Source organism: Tupaia chinensis, unplaced genomic scaffold (assembly GCF_000334495.1).
Source record: "Tupaia chinensis unplaced genomic scaffold, TupChi_1.0 Scaffold000217_1, whole genome shotgun sequence".
In the NCBI taxonomy this organism is placed as follows: Eukaryota; Metazoa; Chordata; class Mammalia; order Scandentia; family Tupaiidae; genus Tupaia; species Tupaia belangeri.
In genome coordinates this window covers 2889102-2915106 of record NW_006159692.1, presented here as the reverse complement: position 1 = coordinate 2915106, position 26005 = coordinate 2889102, and the positions used below count along the sequence as shown (strand labels likewise).

General features: G+C 40.2%; 1 protein-coding gene across 1 annotated transcript in view; it reads left to right on the top strand.

Annotated features, from left to right (window-relative positions):
• HTR7 (5-hydroxytryptamine receptor 7) overlaps positions 1 to 23710 on the top strand; it is a gene marked incomplete at its 5' end in the record, with an annotated part of 84909 nt that extends 61199 nt beyond the window's left edge. The window contains 2 exons of the mRNA XM_027771516.1: positions 11752 to 12507; positions 22178 to 23710. Coding sequence (XP_027627317.1) covers positions 11752 to 12507; positions 22178 to 22220 — 799 coding nt within the window. The remainder of the gene's footprint in view (positions 1 to 11751; positions 12508 to 22177) is intronic.
• Between the last annotated feature and the right edge of the window lie 2295 nt (positions 23711 to 26005).

The following is a 26005-nucleotide window of genomic DNA, read 5'->3' as shown; positions in this document are numbered from 1 at the left end:
TCAGCAGATTTGGGCGTGAAGGAATAAGCACAATGGGGCTAGGTAGAATATAGTGTATACACACAGTGTGCACATATGCCTCTGTATATATTATGTATGTAGGTGAATGATATAAACTTATGAACTTGGAAAGGTAGAGAGAGAAGTCATTTAAAAGCCAGGCTCTAGAGGAGGGAAGAAAGTAGAGGCCCCCAAATCAACAATGCTTTTGTGTCCCTTGTGGGGGAGAGTTTGGGGTTCTGTTGAGTAAGACTTGGATTGGGAAGTCTTGTTTGAGACAATGGGCTCTTCCATTTAAAGGGACAAGCCACTGTCAAATCTGTAAGGAAAAGCTGAGATCCAGACACCTAGCTTGGAGGGCAGACATGAAGGACCCCTGGGTAGTAGTACTAGTGCATATCTCTGTTGTGTCTTACCTTCAAGTCCACTTTCAGCTCTCCGTTCTCCTCCTTTACCTCATTCTACTTATAGTTATCTGACTTACTCTATATATTTTTCAAATATATCACCTGTGTCTTTGCCCCAAGACTGTAAGCTTCACGTATTTTTGTCTGTTTTGTTCACTAGTATATCCCTGGTCCCTGAAACAGTGCTTGATGTATTCTAGATACTAAAGATGTGTTTTTGAATCACTAAATGACTCAGTCATGTAGTCAAAGTGAGACTAAAAATGGAAGAATAAACTAAGCTCAAAGTTAGCATAGGAAGGAAATAATAAAGATCAGAGATAAAGGAAATATAGACTAGACAAACAATAATAAATATCAGTGAACTAGAGTGCTTTCTTTTTAAAGACAAAATCAACGAACCAGGCCAGCCAACTGCATGGAGGTTAAAGCAGCTGGATCCCACATTGCTGACTGTGCAGTTTGAGTCCTAGATCTGGTGGCTTAAAAAACACACTGACTGTGTGTGTGTGTGCTCAAAATCCTGAGAGAGAAATGGAGAAGGGATTGCAGTATGGTCACCGGGTTGAGGGGAATGTCTCTCACTCTCTCTCTCTCTGATGCATGCACCCGCCCTATAACAATAGCAACAAAAAGTCAACAAACCTTTAGCTAGACTAACTAAAAAATAAGAGAAGACTCAAATAAATAAAGTCAGGAATTAAAGAGGAAACTTACAATTGATACAAAAGTTCACATGAGACTATGAATAATTACATAGCAAAAACCTTGAGTAACTTAAAAGAAATGGGTAAATTGCTAGAAACATAGACTCTTCCAAGATAATCATGAAGAAATAGAAAATCCAAGCAGACCAGTCACTAAGTAGACTGAATTAATAATCAAAAGCTCAACAAAGAAAAATCCGGGACCAGATGCTTCACTGATGAATCTCTCAAAGATTTAAGGAAGAATCTTCCAAAAAAACTGAAGAGAAGGAAGAAATACTTCCAAATTCATTTTACGAAGCCAGCATTACCTGGACACCACAATCAGAGAAGAGAAGAGAATTACAGACCAGTGTCCCTAAAGAATGTAGCTGTAAAAATCTTCAATAAACTACTAGCTAATGATAGTTCAACATATGTAAATTAATGTGTGATACATCACATTAACAGAATGAAGGGTAATAATAATATAGTTATATTAATAGATGCAGAACAAGCATTTGACAAAATTCAACACCCTTTTGTGATTAGAAGCTCTCAACAAAATGGGCTTAGAAGAAATGTATTCAACATAATAGAGGGCATATGTGACACACCAATAACTAATATCATAGTCGGTGAAAAACTGGAGATTTTTTCTTTAAGATTAGGAACGAGATGAGTTTGCTCACCTTTATTTCTATTTAACACAGTAGTGGAAATCCTAGCCAGAGCAATCAGACCAAAAGAAATGAAAAACACTGGGCCGGCTCCATAGCACAGCAGTAATGTGCTGCTCATGAGATGCTGGATCCCATTTGGTGACCACAGTTTGAGTCCCTAGCCTGGCAGTATGAAACACTCCAGGCATGAGCATGAGTGCCCAGGATCCAGTGGGCTGGAAGACTGGAGGAAGGGGAATCATACTGTATCCCCACAAATATGGAGGGGGGTGTGACCAGATCCTGTGGATGGTCTCTCTCATGAATGCACATGAGCTGTATTATGAATAAAGAAAAAAACAAATTAAAAAAAGAAATAAAAAGTTTCCAAACTGGAAAGGAAGAAGTAAAATGGTTTGTTTATAGGTGACATGATCTTATATATAAAACCTATATAAAGGTTGCACAAAAAAGAGAAACAAAACAAAACCTGTAAGAATTAATGAATACATTTAGTAAAGTTTCAAGATACAGAATCAATACACAAAGAATTAGTTGTGTATCTCTACAATAAAAAAAGATCTATCTGAAAAAGAAATAAGAAAACAATCCAGTTTACAATAGCATCAAACACATAAAATTCACAGGAATAAATTTAACCAAGAAAGTGGAAGATGTTTATACTGAAAACTATATGGCATTGATGAAAGAAATTAAAGGTACAAATAAGCAGAAATATATCCTGTGTTCATGATTTAGAAGAACTAGTATTCTTAAACCACTAACAGAAGATTTTGAATGTTCCTAACACAAAATATTGACAAATGGTTGAGATGATGGGTGTACTAATCACCCAGATTTAATCATTACACATATTATTGAGGCACTGAAAAATTACATTGTACCCTGCACATATGTACAATTACTGTATGTCAATAAAAAGTATTACCTTGCACCTGTTTTGAAAGCTGTTCTCAAAAAGACAAAAGATAACAAATATTGATGAGGATGTGGAGGAAAGAGAACCCTGTTGGTAGGAATACAGTTGGTAGGAATGTAAATGAGTAGATTCGTTATGGAAAAAAGTATGGAGAGTCCTCAAAAATTAAAAATAGAACTACCATGTGATCTGGCAAAGGAAACAAAATTGGTGTATTGAAGAGAGATATCTGCATGCTCTTGTTCATGGCAACATTGCTCACAGTTGCCTAGATGGAAACAAGCTAAGTGTGGACTTAAGAATGGATAAAGAAAATGTGTTAAATGTGATATACATGAACTATGGAATATTATTAAGCCATCACAAAAGGAGATCCTAGGTGGCCCCATGGCTTGGTGGTTGAGGGGGTCAAATCCCACATGACTGACTACACAGTTTGAATCTTGGTCCCAGTCCCTTGAAAAACAACTGGGCATATGTGCATGCCTGCCCAAGATCTTGATAAAGTAAAGAGAAAGAGAAGGGATTGTGTCAGAACCCTGCCCCAATGGCTGGTGCCTTCTCCCTTAGAGAGGTGATCACATCAACATCTAGGTTAATGACCAATGATAAATCTAGTGTTTTTTTTTTTTTAATATACTTTGACTTTTTTGAAAAAATAAAGCTTGCATACATTCAGAACACTGCACAATCACAACTGAATAGCTTACTTAACTCACTTCTACAAAGTGAGCATAGCTATATAACACACCAACCAGATAAATAGAACTTTTCAGACTCCATTTTCCTCATAACTCTTACTCATTGTTATTTATCACCCCCAAGGTAACTGCTATTTTGGTCTCTATGACCATAGATTGGTTTTGGCCTAACGATATATTCTCTTTAGTTTTTGGTTTCTTTAGCTTAACATTATGTTTGCGAAAATCATCCATGCTGACCATTAAGCAGTAGTTGGTTCATTGTCATTGTTTTATAGAATTTCACTGTGGATACATACCACAATTTACGTACACATCCTACTGCTGGAGAACTGTACTTGCTTTACTCTTGTAGAGTGGGTTGGTTTCCTTTGGAGCTCTTTCCAGTAGTGCTGCTTTGAACATTCTTGTATATGTGTTTTGGTATTTTGGTTATTATAGATGATAAACTTAGAAGAACTGCTAGGTCATAAGATATGTATTAGTCAGTTTTAGTAGACATTAAAAATAATTTCTCAAAGTTGATGTATCAATTTACCTCCCCATGAGAATTTTAGTTGCTTCAGTTTTCATAGAAGACTTGGCATAATGTTTTTTTTTTATCATTATTGTCATACCATCATTTTTAACTTTAGCCATTTTGGTAGCTGTCAGTGGCATCTCATTTGTGCTTTCAATTTGCGTTTCCCTTATAACTCATCACGTTGAACATATATTCACGTGTTCACTGAAGCTCAGTAATTTTCAGCAGTTTGGGCATCGTTCCTCACCAGACTATGAAACAAACCTGGTGCATTAAGACCAGCATTTAAAAAGTAGAACAACATAGTAGAGAATATTATGGTAAGTATGGTTTTTGTGAATCTTTTCTTTCAATTTCATATATCAGAGAACTTCAAACAATTTGTGAAAAATGGAATTAAAGTAGGAGTTTGTTTTGATGCAAAAACATTTTGAAATCCTTGTGCAGTTTTATTGATAATACACATTCTCCATGAGCTTTTTGAAGATCCTTGTATATAAATGTATATACACATGCATATGTACACACGCATATCAATTTCTCATTTATATAAATACATTGTATTGTTGTGAATTTGGTCAAAACAGTGTGCAAAACCCTCTTGTGTATTATGCATTACAAAAAGCTACCATTTGACTAAGACACAAAAATCATGCTACCTTACATAGCATCATACTGGGAGATGGAACTAAAAGCTGTCATGTTTCCTATAATGGGAAGATGACTCATGATCATTTTGTTAGGTCAACCTGGAAGCAAACCATTAAGATAAAATATATAAAGTAAAAGTAAAGCCCTTCATACGGTAAGCATAAAGTTCTTGTAATTGAATGGGAGAAGTCTACTTATTTTTTTAAATTTATTTTTATTGCTTTAATTGACATACAATAATTGCACATATTTATGAGTGGCAGAAGGCTACTTAGCAGCATTATGTGGAACAGAGACCCAGAGCAGTCAGTCCTAAATGAAAGTCCTGGGTTTCTGGACCTTCCTGAAAGAGAATTGTGGCTTGGGAATCTGTTTCAATAGCCCCTCAATGACACTGAGAATTGGGCAGTTTGGATAGTCACTGGTATAGGCTGCAGATTCTCTTGGATTTGCTTACTCGTCTGCAAGATATTTTCTAAGTGTGCAAACTATTTTTATAAAGCTGACACTCTAAAAACCACTGTATTTCAGAATTATGATTTTAAAGCAGTGAGACTCAGGTGAAGCCATTTAATTAAAGAAACATTATCTCCAATTTCTATGCAGTTAGAATGGGAGTCAGGCAGCAGAGTTAATTTGCTTCCATTCTCTCCCTGTGCAGATTATTAACTCCTTAATCCTCTTTTTCTCTGAACCCCTACTTCAGCGGAACCCCTAATGTGAGTTGCATACATTTCTCAATTATATAATACTTTGGTGCCTTTGTCTCTGAGACTTACTGTGTTTTAACATTTATATGCATTTTAAAGTTAAATTCTGAAGGCTTTATAAGCACCCTGCTTTCTAGTTAACAGTGAGGATAAAATGTTAGTGTGATAAATATTAATTATGCATATAATGAATCAATCTAGAGGGTTTTTTTTTTCTTTTTCTTTTTTGTTTTTCTTCCTTGAAGGTTAAGATTTATCCTACACAAATTTGGGGAGAATGAATGTATAATTTGGACAAACACTTCCCTGAATACCAACCTTACTTTATATAGTAGTTATAGGATTTTAAATGCCAATGAATTCTGTTTCTTTTGTGTGAATTTATGAATATAATAAAACACTTTTGACAAGCTAATCAAATACAAGATTTAATTACCAGATTTTTAAAGGTTTTTATGAACAAGATTGCCTCTGTTGCCAAAACCACTTAGGTAATTTAGAAATCACAGATTCTTAAATCATTTATTTTGTTCTTAAAATTAAAAGGTTTTTTTTTTTTTTAACATGCTCACTGAAGAAAAAATCAGGCATGTATGCGTGCATGCCCAAATTACCAAGAGAATGAAGAAGGGATTGTGGTATGGCTATCCCATGGGGTAATGATTTCTCACTTTCCTTCTCTCTGCCTCTCTCTGTTTCTCTCTGTTTAGTGCATGTACCCTATGGTAAAAACTATATACAAATGCACACAGACATGTACACACATGCACACGCACATACATACATACACACACACACACACACACACACACATGCACCTGTATATAATTTGTCTATCTAATTTCCCATTGGATCCTTTCTTTTCTTTATTACATGTTTAGTTAACATCTTTGCACGTTAGTTACTTTGTATTTGTATGATTATCTTAAGACAAATTCCTAAGGTGTGATTGCTGAGCCAAAGGGTATATGTTGGTGTATATTAATTGCCAAAATTATCTCCAGAATTGTTATTTCAGTTGTCACTTCCACTAGCAAAGTAATAGAATGTTCTTTTTTATTTTAAATATAATTTTCAGTATTGGAGTTTGTCTTTCCTAAAAACTGGCCAATGATCAAAATATATGCCACTTTAAAATTAGCATCTCTTTGATTATTAATGAAGTTTTACATATTTGTAAGTGCTTCATAGCTATTAGTATTTCTTTTTTGGTCTATTGCTTCAGCTTTTTTTTTATTTTTTAATTTTTTTTTTATGTTTTTGCCATAAGGTATGTTGCACTTGCCAGAGAGAGACAGAGGAAAAGTGAGAAATCACCTCCCCCACAGAGAGGAAGCCACTCTGTAATACTTTCTCCTCCATTCTCCTCTTGGGACTTGGAGTGTGCACACACACGCACCTGGCATGATTTTCAAGCCACTGGGTCCAGGACTTGAACGGTGGTCAGTCATGTGGGAGTACAATGCCTTAACCACCATGCCATCTGCTGGCTCCAATTGCTTCACTGATTTTACTGGAATAGTTTTTTTTTTTTTTTTTAATTGATCTGTGAGAGTTCTCTGAATATTGAGGTATTGCCATTTTGATTTTGAGTTTATTATTTAACTTTTAACTGTGCACAGAGTGATTTTAAAATTAAATAATTTATTTAATTTTTTGTTTCTAAAATTTTTTTCACAAAAATTTATCAATGTGGGGGACCAGCAGTTAGCAAATGGCTATGTCGCTGGACTCCACTCGACAGTGGTTCGAGTCCCAGACCCAGTGGCTTAAAACTCACACCAGGCATGTGTGCATATGCGCCCAAGATCCCAAGAGGAGAATGGAGGAGAAGGGACTGCGGTGTGACCATCCTCCCGGGGAGTGATTTCTCACTTTCTGTTTCTCTGTCTCTGTCTGGTGAGTGCACGTGCCCTATAGCAAAAACCTCTCCCCCACAAAAAAAAATTATCAATGTGTCAAAGAATAGTTTTAATCTTTTATATCATAGTTAAGCAATGTGTCATTGAATAGTTTTAATCTTTTATATCATAGTTAAGAAAAGTGTTACCATCTCAGGATTGCAGAAATATTTATATTTTCTAATGGAATTTTTATTGATGGGGAGAAAGATAAGAAGCCAATATTAATTTTATTCTAGTTGCTAACTAATTGTCAGACTTACTACTGTCTTTAAATGACTTCTTTCATGTTAAATTCCTTTGTATATTTGAGTCCATTTATGAGGCCTATTCTATTCTATTGATATATTTTTGAATAATTGTTACTGAGCTTTTATTTACTTGGCTTTATACTGTTTATAGGATAAGTATCCCTTGAATGTTTTCAGATTATCTGCCCATTTTTCCATATTAACGTAATAAATTTCAAAATCATTTGGTCAAACCAACAAAACACTACTAGGTTATTCGGTTGGGATTATATGGCATTTCTATATTAATTGAGGAAAAATTGGCATTTTATACTAATTTTCTTTTTTGAAAACTTTATTATTATTTTTAATTTGCTATAGAGCATATGTGCTCGAGAGAGAGAGAAAGAGAGAGAGAGAGAGACAGAGAGTTTGAAAGTGAGCCGCCAGAAAGCGAGCCACCAGGTCTGGGATTCAAACCGTGGTTGGCCATGTGAGAATCCATTTCCTTAACCACCATGCCACCTGCTTGCCTGATTTTCTTATTGACAAATATTTTTTAAGATGGGTTTCAGTATTCTTTTATGTTTCTCAGCAGCACCTTATGTTTTCTTCATATAGCCTTTGGCCATTTTTACAACCTTTTTCTAGATATTTAAATTTTTTATTGTTGCAAATGGAATTACCCTTCCCATAATATTTTTAAATTTATTTTTAAAACTTTTAAAAATAATTATTTTATTTAACTTTGTTTATTTAGTTATTTATTTATGTTTTAATTTGACCAGAGAGGGACAGATAGAGCAAGAGACAGAGAGAGAAAGTGAGAAAGCAATCCTCCAGGTTTGGGACTTGAACCACTATTGGCCATGTGAAAGTCCAGTGCCCCATGCCACCTGTCAGTCCTCCTTCCCATAATATTTCATAAATGTTAATTACTAAAACATAAGTTTTGGACTTAATTTATATCCACTCGCATTAATGCAAAATTATATTATTAGTATTTTTTTTTGGAGAGGTTTTTGCTACAGGGTGTGTATGCTTGCCAGAAAGACAGAGAGAGAGAAAGAGACAGAGAGCAAGAAATCAGCCCCCCGGGGGTGTGTGTGGCCATGCCGCAATCCCTTCTCCTCCATTTTCCTCTCGGAATCTTTGGGCACAGATGCACACGCGCCTGGTGTGAGTTTAAGCCACCAGGTCTGGGACTTAAACCGTGGTTGACTACATGGGAGTCCAGCGACATAGCCATTATGCCAATTTCTGGTCCCCAAAATTATATTTTTCTAGTAATCTTTCAGGTGATTTTAGCCTTTCATAAAAGTCTTACCAAGTGGTACCCAGGGGACCAAAGAAGTAAATATACTTACCTTGCTTCAAGATGTGACTTGAAACCATCAGACAGTGGAGCCTAAAACAGGACAGTTTATGGAATGTAATTTGTACACCTAAGGAAGACTGAATATGGGCCATTGCCCCACTATGAAACTATTAGAATAAATATAGGTAAGGGTGATTACACATGCTTTTATTATGAGATTATCTAATACCTGAGATGGCCTTTGGTATTCTATTAACTGATCTCTCAGGACTAATCTTTATGAATAGTGCATTGTTTATATAAGCAGAAGAGAGGCTTGATTTTGAGTTAAACTTGGAGATATAGCCCCACATTCCAATAAGGTAAATGTGAGGGAATGGAACGAAAATCTGAATTGACTCTCTCCAAAGTAGGAGTTTATCAGATTGTGAATTCCAGGATTACTAATTCCTTTTATAGTGCCACAAATAAAGTGTAACTTCTTGTCTTGTCTTGAGGAATCCTTCCTCCTTTCAATAGACACCTTTCTCTTTAACCATCTACCATATCAAGGCCTCCAACTAGTAAGCAGGTGTAAGGTGGTCTGACAGTGACATCTGGTGGCCACCTGGGGAACTGTGTGAACTAACTTTTCTGGTGGGACCTCCTCCTGGGTGAACCTAAGGTTTTGGCCTGGTCTGGGTCTTGAGAATAGGCAAGTTATGCCTTGGCTGTAGAGAAAGATAAAAGGGAAACCAAAGTCTGAGCCCTGAGAAAAGTTGCTTAGGAGATCTGGGAAGCAAGGAATGATCCCAAAGGCCTCATCTATAGGACCTGGCAGAGCAAGGCCTGTATTCAAAGAGACCTCCCAAGGATGCCATCTGGAAACAGAAGAGATCTTGAAGCATGTGATGGAGAAAGCTATTTTCTTATTTATTTATTTTAATTTAAAGTCTGCATTTAATGTCAGACAAGGATCTGCCTAATTATGAGCATCCAATTGGTTCTGATATCTTTCCTCAGAGATTTTCTTGTCTTCCTTTAAAAAGGAATTTTCCCCAATTTTTTCCCATAGCTTGAAACAGGTAATTCCACATAAGGCACGCTCTATTCGTAGTTTCCCTTTATTTCTCTCTTTTTTCTCTCTCTTTTCCTTCTCTTTCACTTCTTCCCGTCCTCTCTTCATCCTGGTTCCTCTTTTTTTCTCTCTTCCTGGACTTTTCAGCTATTGAATTCTAGGAAAAGCCTCTCTCCTTACTCTTCCTTTATTATTTGGGACTCAGAACATAATCCTGACTGCGGCTGATCAGCCTAAGGCTAGTGCTTGTGGGTCAGTTTTTCAAAGAGAAGGAAGGCAGGGGCCAACGTGAAGAAACCAGCGTGTGATCCCGAGTCCTCTTTGACATCACCATCGCTCTTTGTCCCTCCCTCCCACGTGCTCGCTGTGGGCCTGCACTCAAGATTTCAATCTCCTTTAGTCTCTACCGTCCCCCCAGCACGTGGAACATTGTACCTGGCATGTAGAAGGAGTTCCAGAACTATCTGTTAAAGAAATGTGTACGGGGAACCAGCAGTTAGCGTAATGGTATTGTCGCTGGACTCCCACGTAGTTGACCGCGGTTCGCGTCCTGGACCCGGTGGCTTTAAACTCACACCAGGCACGTGTGCGTGCGTGCCCAAGATCCCAAGAGGAGAACGGAGGAGAAGGGATTGCGGCGTGACCATCCCCCCTGGGGTGGGTGATTTCTCGCTTTCTGTCTCTCTGTCTATCTCTGTCTGGTGAGTGCACGCGCCCTATAGCGAAAACCTCCCCACCCCACCCCACCCCCAAAAAGGAGTATGGAATGCTGATGAATAAGCAAATCTCCGCTTGTTCTTTTTTTGCCATATCTCAGTTTGTCTTGCCAGGTGTGGCCGGGATGCTAATTTTCATCGTGAAAGTGTAATTTTAGAACTTTGTGGGATGATATAAGCTTCGAGGGTATGTATATTACTAGCAGAAATGATCTAAGTTCTAACCTACCAACTAACTGACTTTCAAAAAAAAAAATAACCATAGGTAAAGTAGTTATAAGAGTGTATCTGTAAAACACGTAAGGCGAGTAGAACAACACCCACATGAAAATGGCCAGCTTTTAACTGTCTATGCTTCGCAAGAGCCCCCTGTAGTCTCCCCCCGTATAGAAGCTAAGACTGTCAAATATATGGGAATAAAACAAACTTGGAAAGCTGAAAAATATTAAGCTTTTGGCAAAACATCTTACGGTATAGGCTTCTCTGCATGTGGACTCTCTTTGGCATTGTAAAATCCTTGAAAACAGAGTTGGAGAAATATTTATTCCCTCTACAGAACTGAGCACAGAGAAAATACCGAACCTGCCTATTATTTTTCAGGATTGTGCCTTTTCTGGTGGAGAAACAATGAAGGCTGTTTTTATTTTTATAGATTATTTATCTGCCATTACTGTTACGTAAAAATTTTTCAGGGGTTAAAAAAAAAAATCACTTCCGACTTTCCAAAACCCTAGGACTTCCAAACTATTTCACAAATCTTTCTGATCTTAAAGGGCTTTTGCTATAGTGCAAAGATGAAGTTAAAGTGAATTAAAAGCTACCCTGAATTAAGACAGCTGAGGAGATCAGTAGGTATATAAATATCAGAGGGTGATATGCCCTGGTTACTTTGAGAGGGTGTGTTTCAGTATTCTGTACCTGGCTCCATGCCTTGTTCCTGGCTGATCTTGGTGACAGTGGTCTTGTTGGGTGGCGGGGACTGCATATGGGTATTTAACCTTCCCTTCCTCAACAGCGTGGACTGTGAGACTCTACAAGGCATGGAAGAAGCATGGCCCGACTTTAGAGTCCGACGACTCCCCAATGAATCCTGGCAGTGCCCCTGGCTAACTAGGATTAGTTCCCTTTTTGCAAAACAGGAGTAATGGCGTCTACCTGGAGGGGCTGTGGTGAGGCCTGCTGGTAGTACTTGCTCAGTTGTTCAGCCTGATCTCAGCATTCAGCTGTTCCCTTTGCATTTCTTTCCTAGGTACCTTGGGATCACGAGGCCGCTCACGTACCCTGTGAGGCAGAATGGGAAGTGCATGGCGAAGATGATTCTGTCTGTCTGGCTTCTTTCTGCCTCCATCACCTTACCTCCGCTCTTCGGATGGGCTCAGAACGTCAATGACGACAAAGTGTGCCTCATCAGCCAGGATTTTGGCTACACGATCTACTCCACCGCAGTGGCATTTTATATCCCCATGTCCGTCATGCTGTTCATGTACTACCAGATCTACAAGGCCGCCAGGAAGAGCGCTGCCAAACACAAGTTCCCCGGCTTCCCTCGCGTGGAGCCCGACAGTGTCGTGGCCCTGAACGGCATGGTGAAGCTGCAGAAGGAGGTGGAAGAGTGTGCTAACCTTTCGAGACTGCTCAAACACGAGAGGAAAAACATCTCCATCTTTAAGAGGGAACAGAAAGCAGCCACCACCTTGGGGATCATCGTGGGGGCCTTCACCGTGTGCTGGCTGCCGTTCTTCCTCCTGTCCACAGCCAGGCCTTTCATCTGTGGCACTGCCTGCAGCTGCATCCCCCTGTGGGTGGAGAGGACATTTCTGTGGCTGGGCTATGCAAACTCTCTCATTAACCCTTTTATATATGCCTTTTTCAACCGGGACCTGAGGACCACCTACCGCAGCCTGCTGCAGTGCCAGTACCGGAACATCAACCGGAAGCTCTCGGCCGCAGGCATGCACGAGGCCCTGAAGCTTGCTGAGAGGCCGGAGAGACCGGAGTTTGTGCTGTAAGGTCATTTATCGTTATTTCCCTTTTATTCTCCCAACCTCTTTTTTTTTTGCATCTTCTTGAAGCACATCTCAGAAAGCTTCCCGAGTCAGTAGCTAGCTTATTTTTTTTACTACACATATCAGGTTGGAACTCAGGATAGTATCAACTCCAGTCCTCCACCTAATAGAATTCCCAAACCCCAAGGTACATACTTAATTGGATTGGAAGAGGAGACAGGTTTGCTGATGAATCGAGGTTGATGGGATTACACTAGGAAGGTGATATTTACCTTTCTTTCTCAATAAAAGATATCCAAATTTTGTCCTCATTTCGAAATTCCTGTAACCTTATAATTTCAGTTGTTATTATTCTTCCATCCAGTAAAACTTTTTGGGTGACTTCATCCTCCACTGATAAATTCTTTTGAGGAAGGAGGCAAAAATAATCTTTACAGTTTGCAATTGCATTTACACAGGAAGCAGCTCAGAAAAAGGAGAGTGGTTTGTGTGGGGAGATGGCAGGATGGAGAAAGCCACAGGAGCTTTCAGGACAACATGCTCACCATGTTGGTGGTCCAGAACCAATAACTGTTGAGTTTGTCTAGGAGGCCTTAGTGACCTTCCAGGAAGAAATTACTGTAGAGTGTTAGGATCAGAAAAGGATTGCAAAGGGCTGATGATGATAAGGAAATGGTCTCCTTCCTATGTAAATATGTCTGGCATTGAGAAGAAGGAGGACTATAGTAGTTAAACTTATCATCAGGTCAAATGGAGGCTTTGTTTTAAATTTGAGGTAGAGGTTATCGTCTTAATGCCTGAAAGTTTAAGGGGGAAAAAAACAACTGGGAATCTTGGAATGAGAAATGCTGGAGATTGGGACCAGCAGTTGGTGTAATGGCTATGTCACTGGACTCCTATGTAGTCAACCGTGGTTTGATTTCTCACTTTCTGTCTCTCTGCCTTTCTGGTGAGCGCACGTGCCCTATAGCGAAAACCAAAACAAAACCTCTCCAGAAAAAAGAAATGCTGGAGATCGACAGAGCAGACTAGGGTTGGACAAGAGCAAGGAGGAAGTGTTCATCTTTACAGAATCTGGTAGGAAGGAATAGACCAGAGAACCAAGGACCCCTTTAGCTGAGAGGGACCTTTTTAATCATCTTGTCCAATCCCTTCATTTAACAGAAGAGGCACCTGAACCTTGGAGAGTGAGATGCCATACACTTAGCTAGTAGCACAACTAAGTCTAACTCCCACTTCATGTGATTCTTAGTACTACATACTTTTCATAATCTAAGCTGCCTTTATGTGTAATGATGGTGGCTGAGGCAACATTGGAGGGAGCATTTTTACCCTAAGAGTGTCCCAAAGGTCTGGGGAGCCATAGAGCTAAATCCATAGCTGCTGGTAGATTCCAAATTATCCTAATAAATTATAATGGGCTCTGGAGGATGCACATCGATGGATACTTTCCAAATGACTTTGAAAACCTCTAGAAACTCAACCTAGTCTCTAGGATGAAGCAGGAGGATTTAGTCCTCAAGAAGAAGGAGGTTGCTGTTTCTTGTCCTAGACCTCAAAGTTGTAAGACTTCAGCTATGTTAATTTTTGAGGTGGGTGTAGTTTCACAGGTATTCATTTTTCTACCATATACATTCTTTTAAAATTTTTTTTAAAATTTATTTCTTTCATATTAATTCACTGTATATCATTGTAGCATACAACGTGAGTTTTCTCATCCAGAATACACTGTATATTGGCTCAATCAAAGTTATTACTATATATGTTATCTTCAACAAGTAATTTTCCATTTCATTTTTCTTATATATTTTACTTCTCTCTTTTCTCCTTGATTCCCTACCTATCACCCTCTGCCATTTCTGAGATCCACAGCTGCTTTCCATGCTTCTTTTTTACCCCCAAACATCAGATAATTGGTATCCTAGAAGGTGAAGAAACTAATAAAAACATTGATAATCTATTCCATGAAATATTAGAAGAAAAGTTTCCAAGCCTAGAGAGGCACTCAAATATCAGACCCAAGAAATAAAAAGGACCCCAAATAGAATCAACCCAAGAAGATCTTCTCTAAGGCACAACATAACCAGATTGGCCAAAACCCAAGATACTAAAATTGGCAAGAGAGAAATATCAAGTTACTTCAAAGATTATGCCATCAGGCTAACATCGAACCTCTTATTGGAAACAATGCAAGCAAGGAAAGAATGGGAAAATATATTCAATGTGTTAAGTGAAAAACAGTTTCAACCAAGACTACATATGTACCCTTTTGCACATATAATATTGTATACAATAACAATTGTTGATACTTTAAAAAAATAGAATTTTAGGTTCTAGAGTATATACTATGAGCAACTAAAGGTATCCCTAGGGGATCTTTTTCTGCTTATACATTTTTATTGAAGTTCCCATGTGGTAGGCAAACACAAGAGATCTTCCAAAATTTTATAGAAAATTCATATTATGAAAAAACTATGCATGGATTTCAAAATTTTCTTTTCCTTTTAAATATTTTTTAGGGTTTTGCCATAGGGTGTGTGCACTTGCCAGAGAGACAGAGACAGTGAGAGGAAAAGTGAGAAATCATCCTTCTAGGGAGATGGCCACACTGCAATTCCTTTTCTTCTAATCTCATCCTGGGATTTTGGGCATGCACACACATGTGCCTGGTGTGATTTTCAAGCCTCTAGGTCTGGGACCCAAACTCCAGTCAGCCATGTGGGAGTCCAGCACCTCAAACATCACACTATTTGCTGGCCCCAGATTTCAGATATTTTTACACCAAATAAACTCATACTTTAATTCCATAAACATTTTGAAGTTTTCTTGTATTTGCTCACAAGATTATGAATTCCTTCAGGAAGTGATTTTCTTTGCCAAATTTCCATTTGCAAAATATGCATTGTTCCTGACAGATAATAGAAGATAAATAAAAAGAATGATGACTAGCAATTATTTAACACCTACTACGTGCTATAAATCATACTGCCTGCAAAATAAGTGCCTCTAGCATCCCTGATTTTCAGAAGAATAATTTGAAGCTCGAGAATATAAAGTTACTTACCTAAGGTCACATGGCCTTTAGTGGTAGATAAATAAATCACTCTGATGCATGTGCTCTTAACCATTATGCAATACTGCTCATCAAATGATCTCAGTCCGTAGGCAGTGAGGAGCTATGAAATGTTTTTGAATTGGGAATTGAGCCATCAGCTCTTTCTCAAACAATAGCATAACCTGTTACTCAAAGTCAATTAAATTTTGTAGGCTATTGCACTATAAGGGGGCACCACCTAGACAATTTTCTTTAATTGCTACAGACCATATGCATACTCTAGAAAAAGAATGAGAGCAAGAGAGAAAAGCACTCCCCTGTGGGGAATGGTCATGCTGCAATCCCTTCTCCTCCATTTCTCCATCCTGGTGGAATTTTGGGCATGTGCACATACATGCAACCAGTATGTTTTCAAGCCACCAGCACTGGGATTCAAACTGTTGCTGACCATGTGGGATCTGACTCCTGATGTACTGAGCTTAACTGCTGTGCTATAGGGTTGTTCCTAGATAGTTTCATATTTTCTCAGGTGAAAATAATAAGGCAAGGACATTGAAAGAATTTTAGGACATGGGATGGGTGATTTTAAGGTAGAACTGGTGAGCGCTGGACAGATTATGACATCATATCTCTGGTTTGGTGGGTGTAGGAAGATGAGGGCTTTGAAGCAATGTTAATGAGCAACTGTTAGTCTTGGTAAGTAAGCTGTTTTAGCTGGCATATAGCCTTTCTTCTGGAAGCAAAAATTTCCTGGGACAAGTAGCTGGGCTATTTTTTCTGGTCCCTGGGTTATTTAGCATGGGAAAAGGAGAGCAGGTTGGTTTCAGCTCTTGTAACCTGCTGAAGGTCATTGTTGATGGTTTTTCTGGCAATAGTGAGAAGCACAGACTGAAGGGGAAGACCATTGACGGGGGCTCCAGCTGTGCAGCCAGCGCATAAACGGGAAAACAACAGCTGAAGCACCATTGTACTTGTGTACATCCTATCCTGTCAGAGAGCTGGAGACTATATTTATTGATTATTTTAGTTAATAGTTCACAGGTAATTCAGATCAGAAAATGATATTTTAAAACATAACACAGGGGCCAGTAGGTGGCAGAGGTGCTAGACTCCCCTTTGGCTGACACACAGCTCAAATTCTGGACCTGGTGGCTTGAAAATAACGCCAGGCATGTGTGTGTGTGCCCAAAATTGCAAGAAGAGAATGGAGGAGAAGGGATTGTGGCATGGCCACCATCCTTGGAGGGGGGAGTTCTCACTTTCCCTCTTTTTGTCTTTCTCTGTCTCTTTCTGGTGAGTGCATGGGCCCTATGGCAAAAACCTTAAATCTGTGTTCAGAGGGCTTTTATTTATTTTATCTTTTATGTTTATGCCATAGGGTGTGTACACTTGCTAGAGGGATAGAGAGAGTGAGTGAGAAATCATACCCCAGGGAGGGAGGTAGAGAGGGGGGATGGCCATGCCACAATACCTTCTCCTCCATTCTCTTCCGAGGAATTTTTTGGGCATGCACAAACTTGTACCCAACCTAAGTTTCAAGCCACTGAATATGGGAGTTGAACTGTGGTCAGCCACGTGGGAGTCCAGCACCTTAGCCAGTACTCCCCCTGACACCCCTAGGAAGGGCTTTTAACTTCTGTGCTACTGTGCCTTTTATAGAAATAAATCAGCTTACTAAAGTCCAAGAGTATTTGCCTTTGTGTTGCTAGCTAGAGTTGTTATCTTGTTAGTCTAAGATGGGGGTCCCTAATGCTTACTCTGAAGGGCCAAAGAGCAGATATTTTAAACTTTGCTATCCATATGGTCTCTATTGAAATTACTCTGCCTTCATAGTGAGAAAGTGGTCATCAACATAAACAAATAGGTATGGCTTCGTGCCAGTAAAACTTACTTACAAAAGATGTTGCCAGCTAAATTTGGCCCACACATAGTCTGCTATCCTCTGGTCTAAGAAAATTACTCTCTTTTCATTGCCTCTTTCTCTGTCTGAATTTGTAATTATGGAATATTCAGATCACTCAGGGTAGTTGGCTTAAAAATATCTATCAACATGAAGAAATTTCTCATGATATAGAGCTATTTTATGACTGCTGTGTTTCTAATTTTATGTCAGTTAGTTTTCTAGTCTTCCTAATGTTGGAAGACTCATTTTAAGATTCTTTTTGTGTAATTGCCACATATTGAGGATGACACAGAAAATACATGATCTCATTCCTGATCTTGTACATATATTTATATCAGACGGACCATAAATACACACACATATACACTGCCGGGGTCTGAATGTATCTCCACAAAATTTGTGTGTTGCAACCTAATTCCCACTGTAATAATATTAATAGGTGAGAACTCTAGGGGGTGATTAGGGCATGAGGATGGAGCCCTCATGAGTGAGACTAGTGCCCTGACAGAAGAGGAGTGAGGGCTGTTTGCCCCTCTGCAGTGTGAGGATACAGGGAGAAGACAGCCACCTGTGAAGCAGAGAGCCATCCCTCTCTAGGCATCAAATCTGCTGGCACTTTGTTCTTGGGTTTCCCGGCTTCTAGAACTATAAGAAACACATTTCCATCATTTATAAGCTACTGGTGTGTGGTATTGTCAAATAGCAGTCTGAATGGACTAAGACATATGCATACCCACACTTTGTAAGAAGAAAGAAAAGGTGGAGGTGAGAAAAACTATCCGATTTGAAGGAAAGGACAGTAATTCAGAGTTTGCAGTAATTGATCAGATATTCCTGAAATCCAGGTTGAGTATGTCTATGAAGATGGTCAAAAGATTTATACAGGACAGCAGAAATGGTATTCTAGATGGAAGGAATTTTATATAGAGGCTAAAACGTGGGAGCTTATGCTAAGGACAGTCTGGCTAAAGCAAAGCATTGGGGTGAGGGAAGACGAGATTAGAGTAGAAAGGTACATTGAGACAAAATTATGAAGGATTTACTATGCTTTCTCTAAGAATTTGGGGATTTGGTGTAAGCATGTGGTTCTCAGCCAGGAGTAATTTTTCTCCCCTACCCTGAAGACACTTGGCAATGTCTGGAAAACATTTTTGTTTGTTAAGACATGGCAGAGGGTGGGGAGTAGGTAGCATCTACTGAGTAGCTCAGGAATGCTGCTAAAGATATAATACACAAGTCAGCCCTCCACAACAAAGATTATCCATCCATGTGCTAAAGTTGGGAATCCCTGGCATAGACAACAGTGGACCATCCACAAATCGTTGCAAGTAGAGAAATGGTGTTATCAAAGTGGTGAAGACTGATTTGTTGGCACTGTGTGGAATGAATCAGAAGGAAGGGGCTGGATGTAGAATCTTTTCATTTTTTTTTCCAGAAATACTGGGGCCTTCCTGTGCACTGTGCCTTTATGGTGCCAGGCACAGTAGAGGTGGAAAGATGAATAAAGGACAGTCCTCACCTCTGGAAGCTCACAGTTCAGTAGGATGAGGTGGTGGTGGTAGTGGTGGCTAGGAAAAGATTTGTAACCAGAATAACAACGCACATGGTCTGCACTCTGCACAGATGCATTCACATAAACACTCGTTGGATAACCCAACAACTCAGAACTCCATTGGTTATGAATGATGTAACCAGTCTGGAAGGATGACAGAGGTTATCTAGGGCTCAGCAAACCTTCGTAGAATCCTTTGCTCCTCCTACCTCTGTCTCCCACTATTGCCCTTTTCATGATGATCAAAAAGACTCTGGGCTCCTCCCTCTCATTTCTCCAGCCCTTTCCTTCCCATCTGCCTGCTTGGGGTCTATAGTCTCTTTCACTTTTGCTTCTTGCTCTGCCTTCTTGGCCCTATTTTTTTTCTCTCCTTTATAGTAGTTTTCTTCCTTTCTGGTATAAATGAGCTAGCTACTGGACTGTGTGTTGCTACTTCCAAATATTTACCATTTCTTCCCATTTTCTTGATCAGCATAACCAGAGCCTCAGGAGTCCAGCAGGTACTTGAGGTAACAGAGTAAATACAGGGAAAAAAAAGCTGCGAATACTTTTGCACTGGTAATTTTAATTCACTAGTATCCATTTTAATGTCTCTCACCTTTACACAAGCATCCAAACACCGGTGATACAAAACCACATGTGCTAATCTGATTTAATCATGGATCCTTTTTAATTTGATAACTTTATTCATGGATTTGCTTTGAATTTGCCATAAATTACTTTTTTTTTTTTTAAGAGAAGTTTCTCATATACGGTGTATGTGTTTTCCAGAGAGACAGAGAGAGATAGAAAGTGAGAAATCAGCCTCCAGGGGGAATGGCCACACCACAATCCCTTCTTCTCCAGTCTTCTCTTGGGATCTTGGGCATGCACATGAATTTTAAGTTGCTGAGGCCGGGACTCAAACTTCAGTCATCTACGTGAGAGTCCAGTGACATAGCTATTATGCCATCTGCTTGATCCCAACCATAAATTGCTTTTAAAAATAACATGCTTTGATGACTTTTATTTTTGGACACTTTTTATGAACAATATTAGAAAGCAGTTTCTAAAATACTTCCATGTGAAAGAATGTTACCAAATTGTTTGAAGGAGCTCTTCTTTTCCCTCTCCATTTTCCTTCTGGGCAATTGTATTGTCTTTCTCATCAAAAAGCCTCTTATAATCCCTGCCTTTGAGGTGGTTCTTAGTGATGACTCTTAGCAGAGTAACCCTGGGTTTCTGCCTTGAATTCCGTCAATACTCTGCTCCAGCATTTGAGCTGAAGCTGATCCCAGAGGAAATTGGGAAGAAGCATCAATGCTCTCAGAGACCTGGTATTTAGGGTGGGCTGTTGCCTTTAGGACCAAAACAAACACAAAGTTTGCTATTTCATGGACCTTGTTCCCCCCTCTCCTCCAACAGTAGCATTTTTCTCATTATTAACTAGCTGGAGTTCAGCATTTTATTAAATCTCCAACTAGTAAGGTTGTTGGGAAAGTTATGATGTACTTTTCTGTGTTTTTCTATGTAAAATGCATCATGACTTTCCCGACAACCCAACAGTACCAAGAGCATCCTGCATCATGCTTTGTGATTGCCAACATTTGACTTTGCAACAGCTGCTTACAAGGGAAATGATATCGAAGGTGGGTCTTGGAGGGAGAGTAATATTTTAACAAGAGGGGACAGTAGGGGTAGAGGTGGGGTGGGGGCTGCTCAGAGCAGAGGGCACTGCATGGACAGAGGGGCACAGATGTGGACAGAGGTGGACAGGGAGCCTGCGCCATGTCCCCAGCAATACTGGGGAGCCGGGTAGGTTGAAGAGCCAGGTGGCAGAAGTTGGGGAAGGAGATAAAGCCTTTGGAACAGGAGTGAAACCAGGACTGTGGGGTAAATGGCACGAGGCGGGCTTCACAACAGGAGGAGAGAAGAGGGTTAGGAGACTGATTTAAGAGTGAGGTCTCATGTCAGGAGATCTCCCACTCAGAGAGTGGTGTGGAAGCTAGGAGAGAGGCCGCGGGTGTCTGAGATGTTTGGTAATTGGAATGTCCAGGCCATCCTAACTGGCTGGCAGATGGGGGGGCGAAGAAATGGAGACTTTGCAGGTGGTGCTGCACCTAAGGCCTGGGGAAATTCAGCCCAGCTCATGAACTTGCACAGAGCAGAGCAGGCTGCAGAGGAAGCATCGTCTCTTCCCTGCTGAAAAGAAGCAGAGTCTTGGGCTAGGAAGAGGTGTCTGGAGCACAGTTGGGGGCACAGCCTGTTTCAGTCCCTACTCCCAGATACTGAGGAGCCTGGCGCACCAGGTCTGGGCCGAAGTGTGGCACTTATCCTTAGGTGCCATTGTGTGAGTCTGAGGGGCAAAGCCAGAGACCGTGTCTGGTGGAGAAACTGATCCTGCCATCGGGAACATCCATTGCATCTCCCTCAGAAGGGCCAGGCTGAGGGTGGGAGATGGGATGAGGAGGAGCAGGACTGAAGGCACAATAGCCAAGAGACGAGGAGGCAATGTGGTAGTGGGGGTTGGGGAACACAGCCCCAGGCCTGGGCCCTCACAGACCTGGCTCTTAAACATAGGTCGTGGTGTGGTGGTTGAAGGCGTGGAGTTAGGGGAGTATGGTCTACACCAGGAGAAAGCTGTTGGCTGACACTTCTTTATGTCAGTTGGCTCACCCTTCTTTATTCACTTCTGTGAATCTGAGCAGGAGGGAGGGAAGCGGGTTTCCCTGTCTCTGTACACATACTGTACACACGTACTCTAACACACCTGCCTGGGTTTGCAGGAAGGAGCACTATTCATTAGCAGTCATTGCTTTTTTATTCAGTGTTCTTTTCAAGTAGGGCAAATGCTATAGTATTTTGCAAGGATTTTTGAAAGCAAAGCCAGTTTTGGCCACAGCTGTATTATAAAAGCAAATTTCTAAATGGCTTATTTGGAGCTCATTTGCAAATATATTAAGGCGTTGGCAACCTGAAGAAGTTGTGAAATTTATGAAAAGAGCTACAGCACTTTTTCTTTCCCTTTAGAGATACTCATAACCCTTAGAATCCCAAAATGATTCAAATGACTGAGCGCTGTAAAAAAAATTAAATCCACCCACCACAAAGTGAAAAACTCACATTTACAGTTCTACTAAATCATTTTCTTGTGTCTTTCTCTCTCTTTCTTTTTTATAGACAAAACTCTGACTACTGTAGAAAAAAAGGTCATGACTCATGACCGAAAGCGGAATAATGGAGATGAAATAAACAAAGCAAAACACAGGTGGAAACAGAACAAAATCACTTGCCGAGACTGCAGAATGGAATGTGGCTTCTGTCCTTTCTTGGGATGGCTAACACCGACCGACAGGGTGATCTGTTGTACAAAGTGTATCATGGGGAGATGCGCCCTCTCCTTGTTCTTGTGGATGAGTGCTGTTGTGTGCAAATGAAAATCGTTCTCCGTTTAAGATAGCCGATCATCTCAGCAGTCAGCACACCACAGAGCTGAGTTCTAGGAAGGAAGCAGTTTCTGGTGCTTTGCATATGTCCACATCATACAAGTAGGGGAAAGTTCCAGTGCACATGTCTCATGCATCTGAGTCTAGGCATTGGCCATTGCAGTGAATATTCAGGAACCATTCACGAGACAGAATGTATTTTGTGTATGACAGAGGGTGTTTTCCAAGCAAGCCGCGGTAAGCCTCGTGTTGAGTATGTTGCATGTCTATGTTAGAAAACAGAATCCAGTCATCAGCTAATATAAATGATTTCCCAGAACAATGTTTGTTTAAAGCTTCTGTCAAACAGTTTGGCTTTTCTGCAGGGTCCCTGTGACTTTCCCACCAATATACTTTCTCTGTTAACTCACTGGCTCTTACAGTATAACTCAGGAACAGGTCTCAGGCTGGAGAGAAGCGTAAAGCCGAGTAAAGGTTTTCCTTGCACTCATGCTTCTGAGAGGTGCTGAGGGTGAGGGGAGCCCTTCTGTGAGGACTTTGCCCTGTGAAGAGCGAGTACTATGTAACCGCGTTGAATATGCAATGATTATTGGCATGTTTTTGACTCTCCTTTTACCCAAGGGTGCAGTGGGCCCAGAGGCAGGCCCGTGACCATGTGAGGTGGCCGACGTGTGGGAATAACGGGGCTGCCATGAACGGCTGAGATACTTCTGGAGGTGGTGTGTGCACATGTGCATTCTCTTTGTGTGGCTTTTCATGGCACTGATTTGTGTGAACTGGAGGTCACCTGGGCCCTTCCTGGGAAACGCTCCAGAACACCATCCTGTTCCCGCTGGAGAATTTCTTTTTGTGTTCTCTGTCTCTTAAATCAAATGTGTGCCCGGGGAAGTTTGTCTAATGCACCCCAACCCCCACGCCACCAAGAAAGAAAGGTGGTAGACACGAAGGGCAGGTCAAGAAACAGAAAAGGTCCCTTTGGGGATAGTTTTTATTTTTATTTTTTAATGGTATAGTATAGGTAGGTATGAGCTAAGGAAAAAGTAAGACAGTGCATCAGAAAAGAAGAACCAAAAGAAAATATTATTTTCCTACAACAAAGGAAGCTGTCCTCGCACAGAATGCAATGGAATTCCATCGTGGAATACAGACTTCTTCCAACTTTCATTGACATTGCTTCTTACCAGACACGGGGCGGGCTGCCTTTCCTGAAAGGAGAGGCTGGCACTGTCATTTCTGAAAAAGCTTGTACAAACCACAGATTTGCTAAAGTGACCGTATATACTTCTATTCATAATTTAAATGATTGATTATGGTCAGATACATGTTGTTACATCTGAAAATGTTTTATTACATTACATCAAATAAAGTTTATTTGTAGCTGTAATAAAGGAACTTAAGTGATGATTTCTAATTAAAGGTGTGTTGTCTTATACGTCGTGCCGTCTGCAGAAAGGCAAACTCGACGTGTTTGCAAAAATCCTGACAGGTAGCTGTGACACTTCTAGAATTAATTCGATTTCGCCTTGTGGAATTGTCATTCAGTAACTTTTTTATTTTTTAAACAATGACTGTCCATTTTCTATTCCATTCCTGTGCATTTATTGTGCTCCTGCTGCGTTCAGCTCTGTAAGCATCAAGTGAGCAAGGTTGGGTGTGGCACAGTCCTTATCATGAAGAATCTGTTATTGGGTGGGTGGCTGACCTATCTCCTATTGTCACAGCGTAGCCCAGGAGGTTCCACAGTAGGTTGCAGGGCATGCTGTTTTTCTCTCTTGTAAGATAGGGCGTTGGCTGACCTATCTCCTATTGTCACAGCGTAGCCCAGGAGGTTCCACAGTAGGTTGCAGGGCATGCTGTTTTTCTCTCCTGTAAGATAGGGTGTTATGGTTAGTTGGATTGATTTAGGTTTTCGCATGTGATTGTTTAAATTTTTATTTGGCCCTTATTTATTCCAGTTGGCTCTTTATCCTGCCTGACTGGAATGCCTGATTATAGGACTCTGCTTCATTCTAACTCCGGAGGCTGGAATTCAGTGTACAGTGTGCTATAAATGTGTGGTGGCTAAGTGAAAGGAAAAGGCAGAAATGAAAGGAAATGAGAAAAAAGACCCCAACAATGAATGCTGTTTCACATATAACATCATTCTTCTGTGCCATGGTACAGCTTTTAGCTAAGAATTGGGAAAATCATTGAAATTAATATTTTATGGCTGTTTAAGAATGACTGTTATGACTAATCTCTCTTCTCACCCTGGAGATCAGCTGTCACCTTCTGGCAAGGCTAAGTGTTGGGAAATGATGCTTGGGAAGGAAAGTACTTGCAGGAGATAACTGAATCCCCACTGGCTAGGTCTAGTTTTATTTTATCTAGTTTTATAAATATTAAACCGGAGGCATCTAGAGTTCCTAGCTTTCTAAGACACTGGTTTAAAACTCTTAAAGCATTTACCCTGGTGTTATATACTTGCGATAACATGTATGTATTTTTGATCATCATATTTCCATGCAGTTTTATTAGACAGTGGTTGCAGGCAGGAGGTCAACAAAATGAATGGAAAATGCAGGCACATTTCTCAAAAAGAAATGTATGTTAATGTAATAATTGTTTGAATTACCATCTGGAAATGGTGGGAAATTTTCGTTCAGCCTTTTGATTGTCAACTGAGTTCTCAATTTCATGGATATAAATGTTTACAAATCATGAATTGTTTTAAACAGTTTATGCTCTGTCTCATCTCAAGACCTTCACACATGTTCTTCCTCTCTATCTGGACTGTTCTGCCTGCTTCCAATTATTTATTTGATGTGTGTCTCCATCCTTGTGTAGCCTTTCTTCAAAGGCAGGGACCATGTATGCTTTTTTCATCACTGTGCTCTTTTCCTGGGACCATGCTAGGAACATAGATATGTAAGCATGTGATAAATGTTTCTTAGTAGGAGGGAAGAAGGGGGCTAGCAAGGGAGGGAAGGAGAGAAGAACCAGTGTTGATGTGGTGCCCTTTTAAATCTGCGCATGAGGAGATAGAGGCCACTTGGTGTGATTGAGTGGCATGTGCAGGGAATGGGGAAGGAGGAGCTGGAATGATGCTCTTCTCCGTGCTCCTTAGGCCAGGCCCTTCACCGCACGAAGCTGCTGCTTTTGGGTCAGTTACTCATATCCAGAGCAACCCTTTCTTAATTTTCTGCACTGGTGAAGCAGAGCTGTGTATGTACTATGGCCCATATATGGAAGCTTGTTTATCTACAGCTAGCCAGATGGTCCTTAACAGCACACAAAGAAGCCATTTGGAAACTTTCAGAGGGTCAGCACATTTTGGAGACACTCAGAATAATGCAAACTGTGATGGCATTACTGACTCGCTGTCTGCTTCCAGTGAGGAATATCTGATAGACGTTGTGAGTGAAACACACAGACTCTGAGAACCAGCTCAGGGGATCTGGTGGGCACTGGGAAAGTCATGATGTATTTTTCTATGTTTTCTGTGCAAAAATGTGTTATGACTTTCCCGACAACCAAATAGTTTCCAGAGACAGATATGCATTTTATTGAGTGGTTTTAAAAA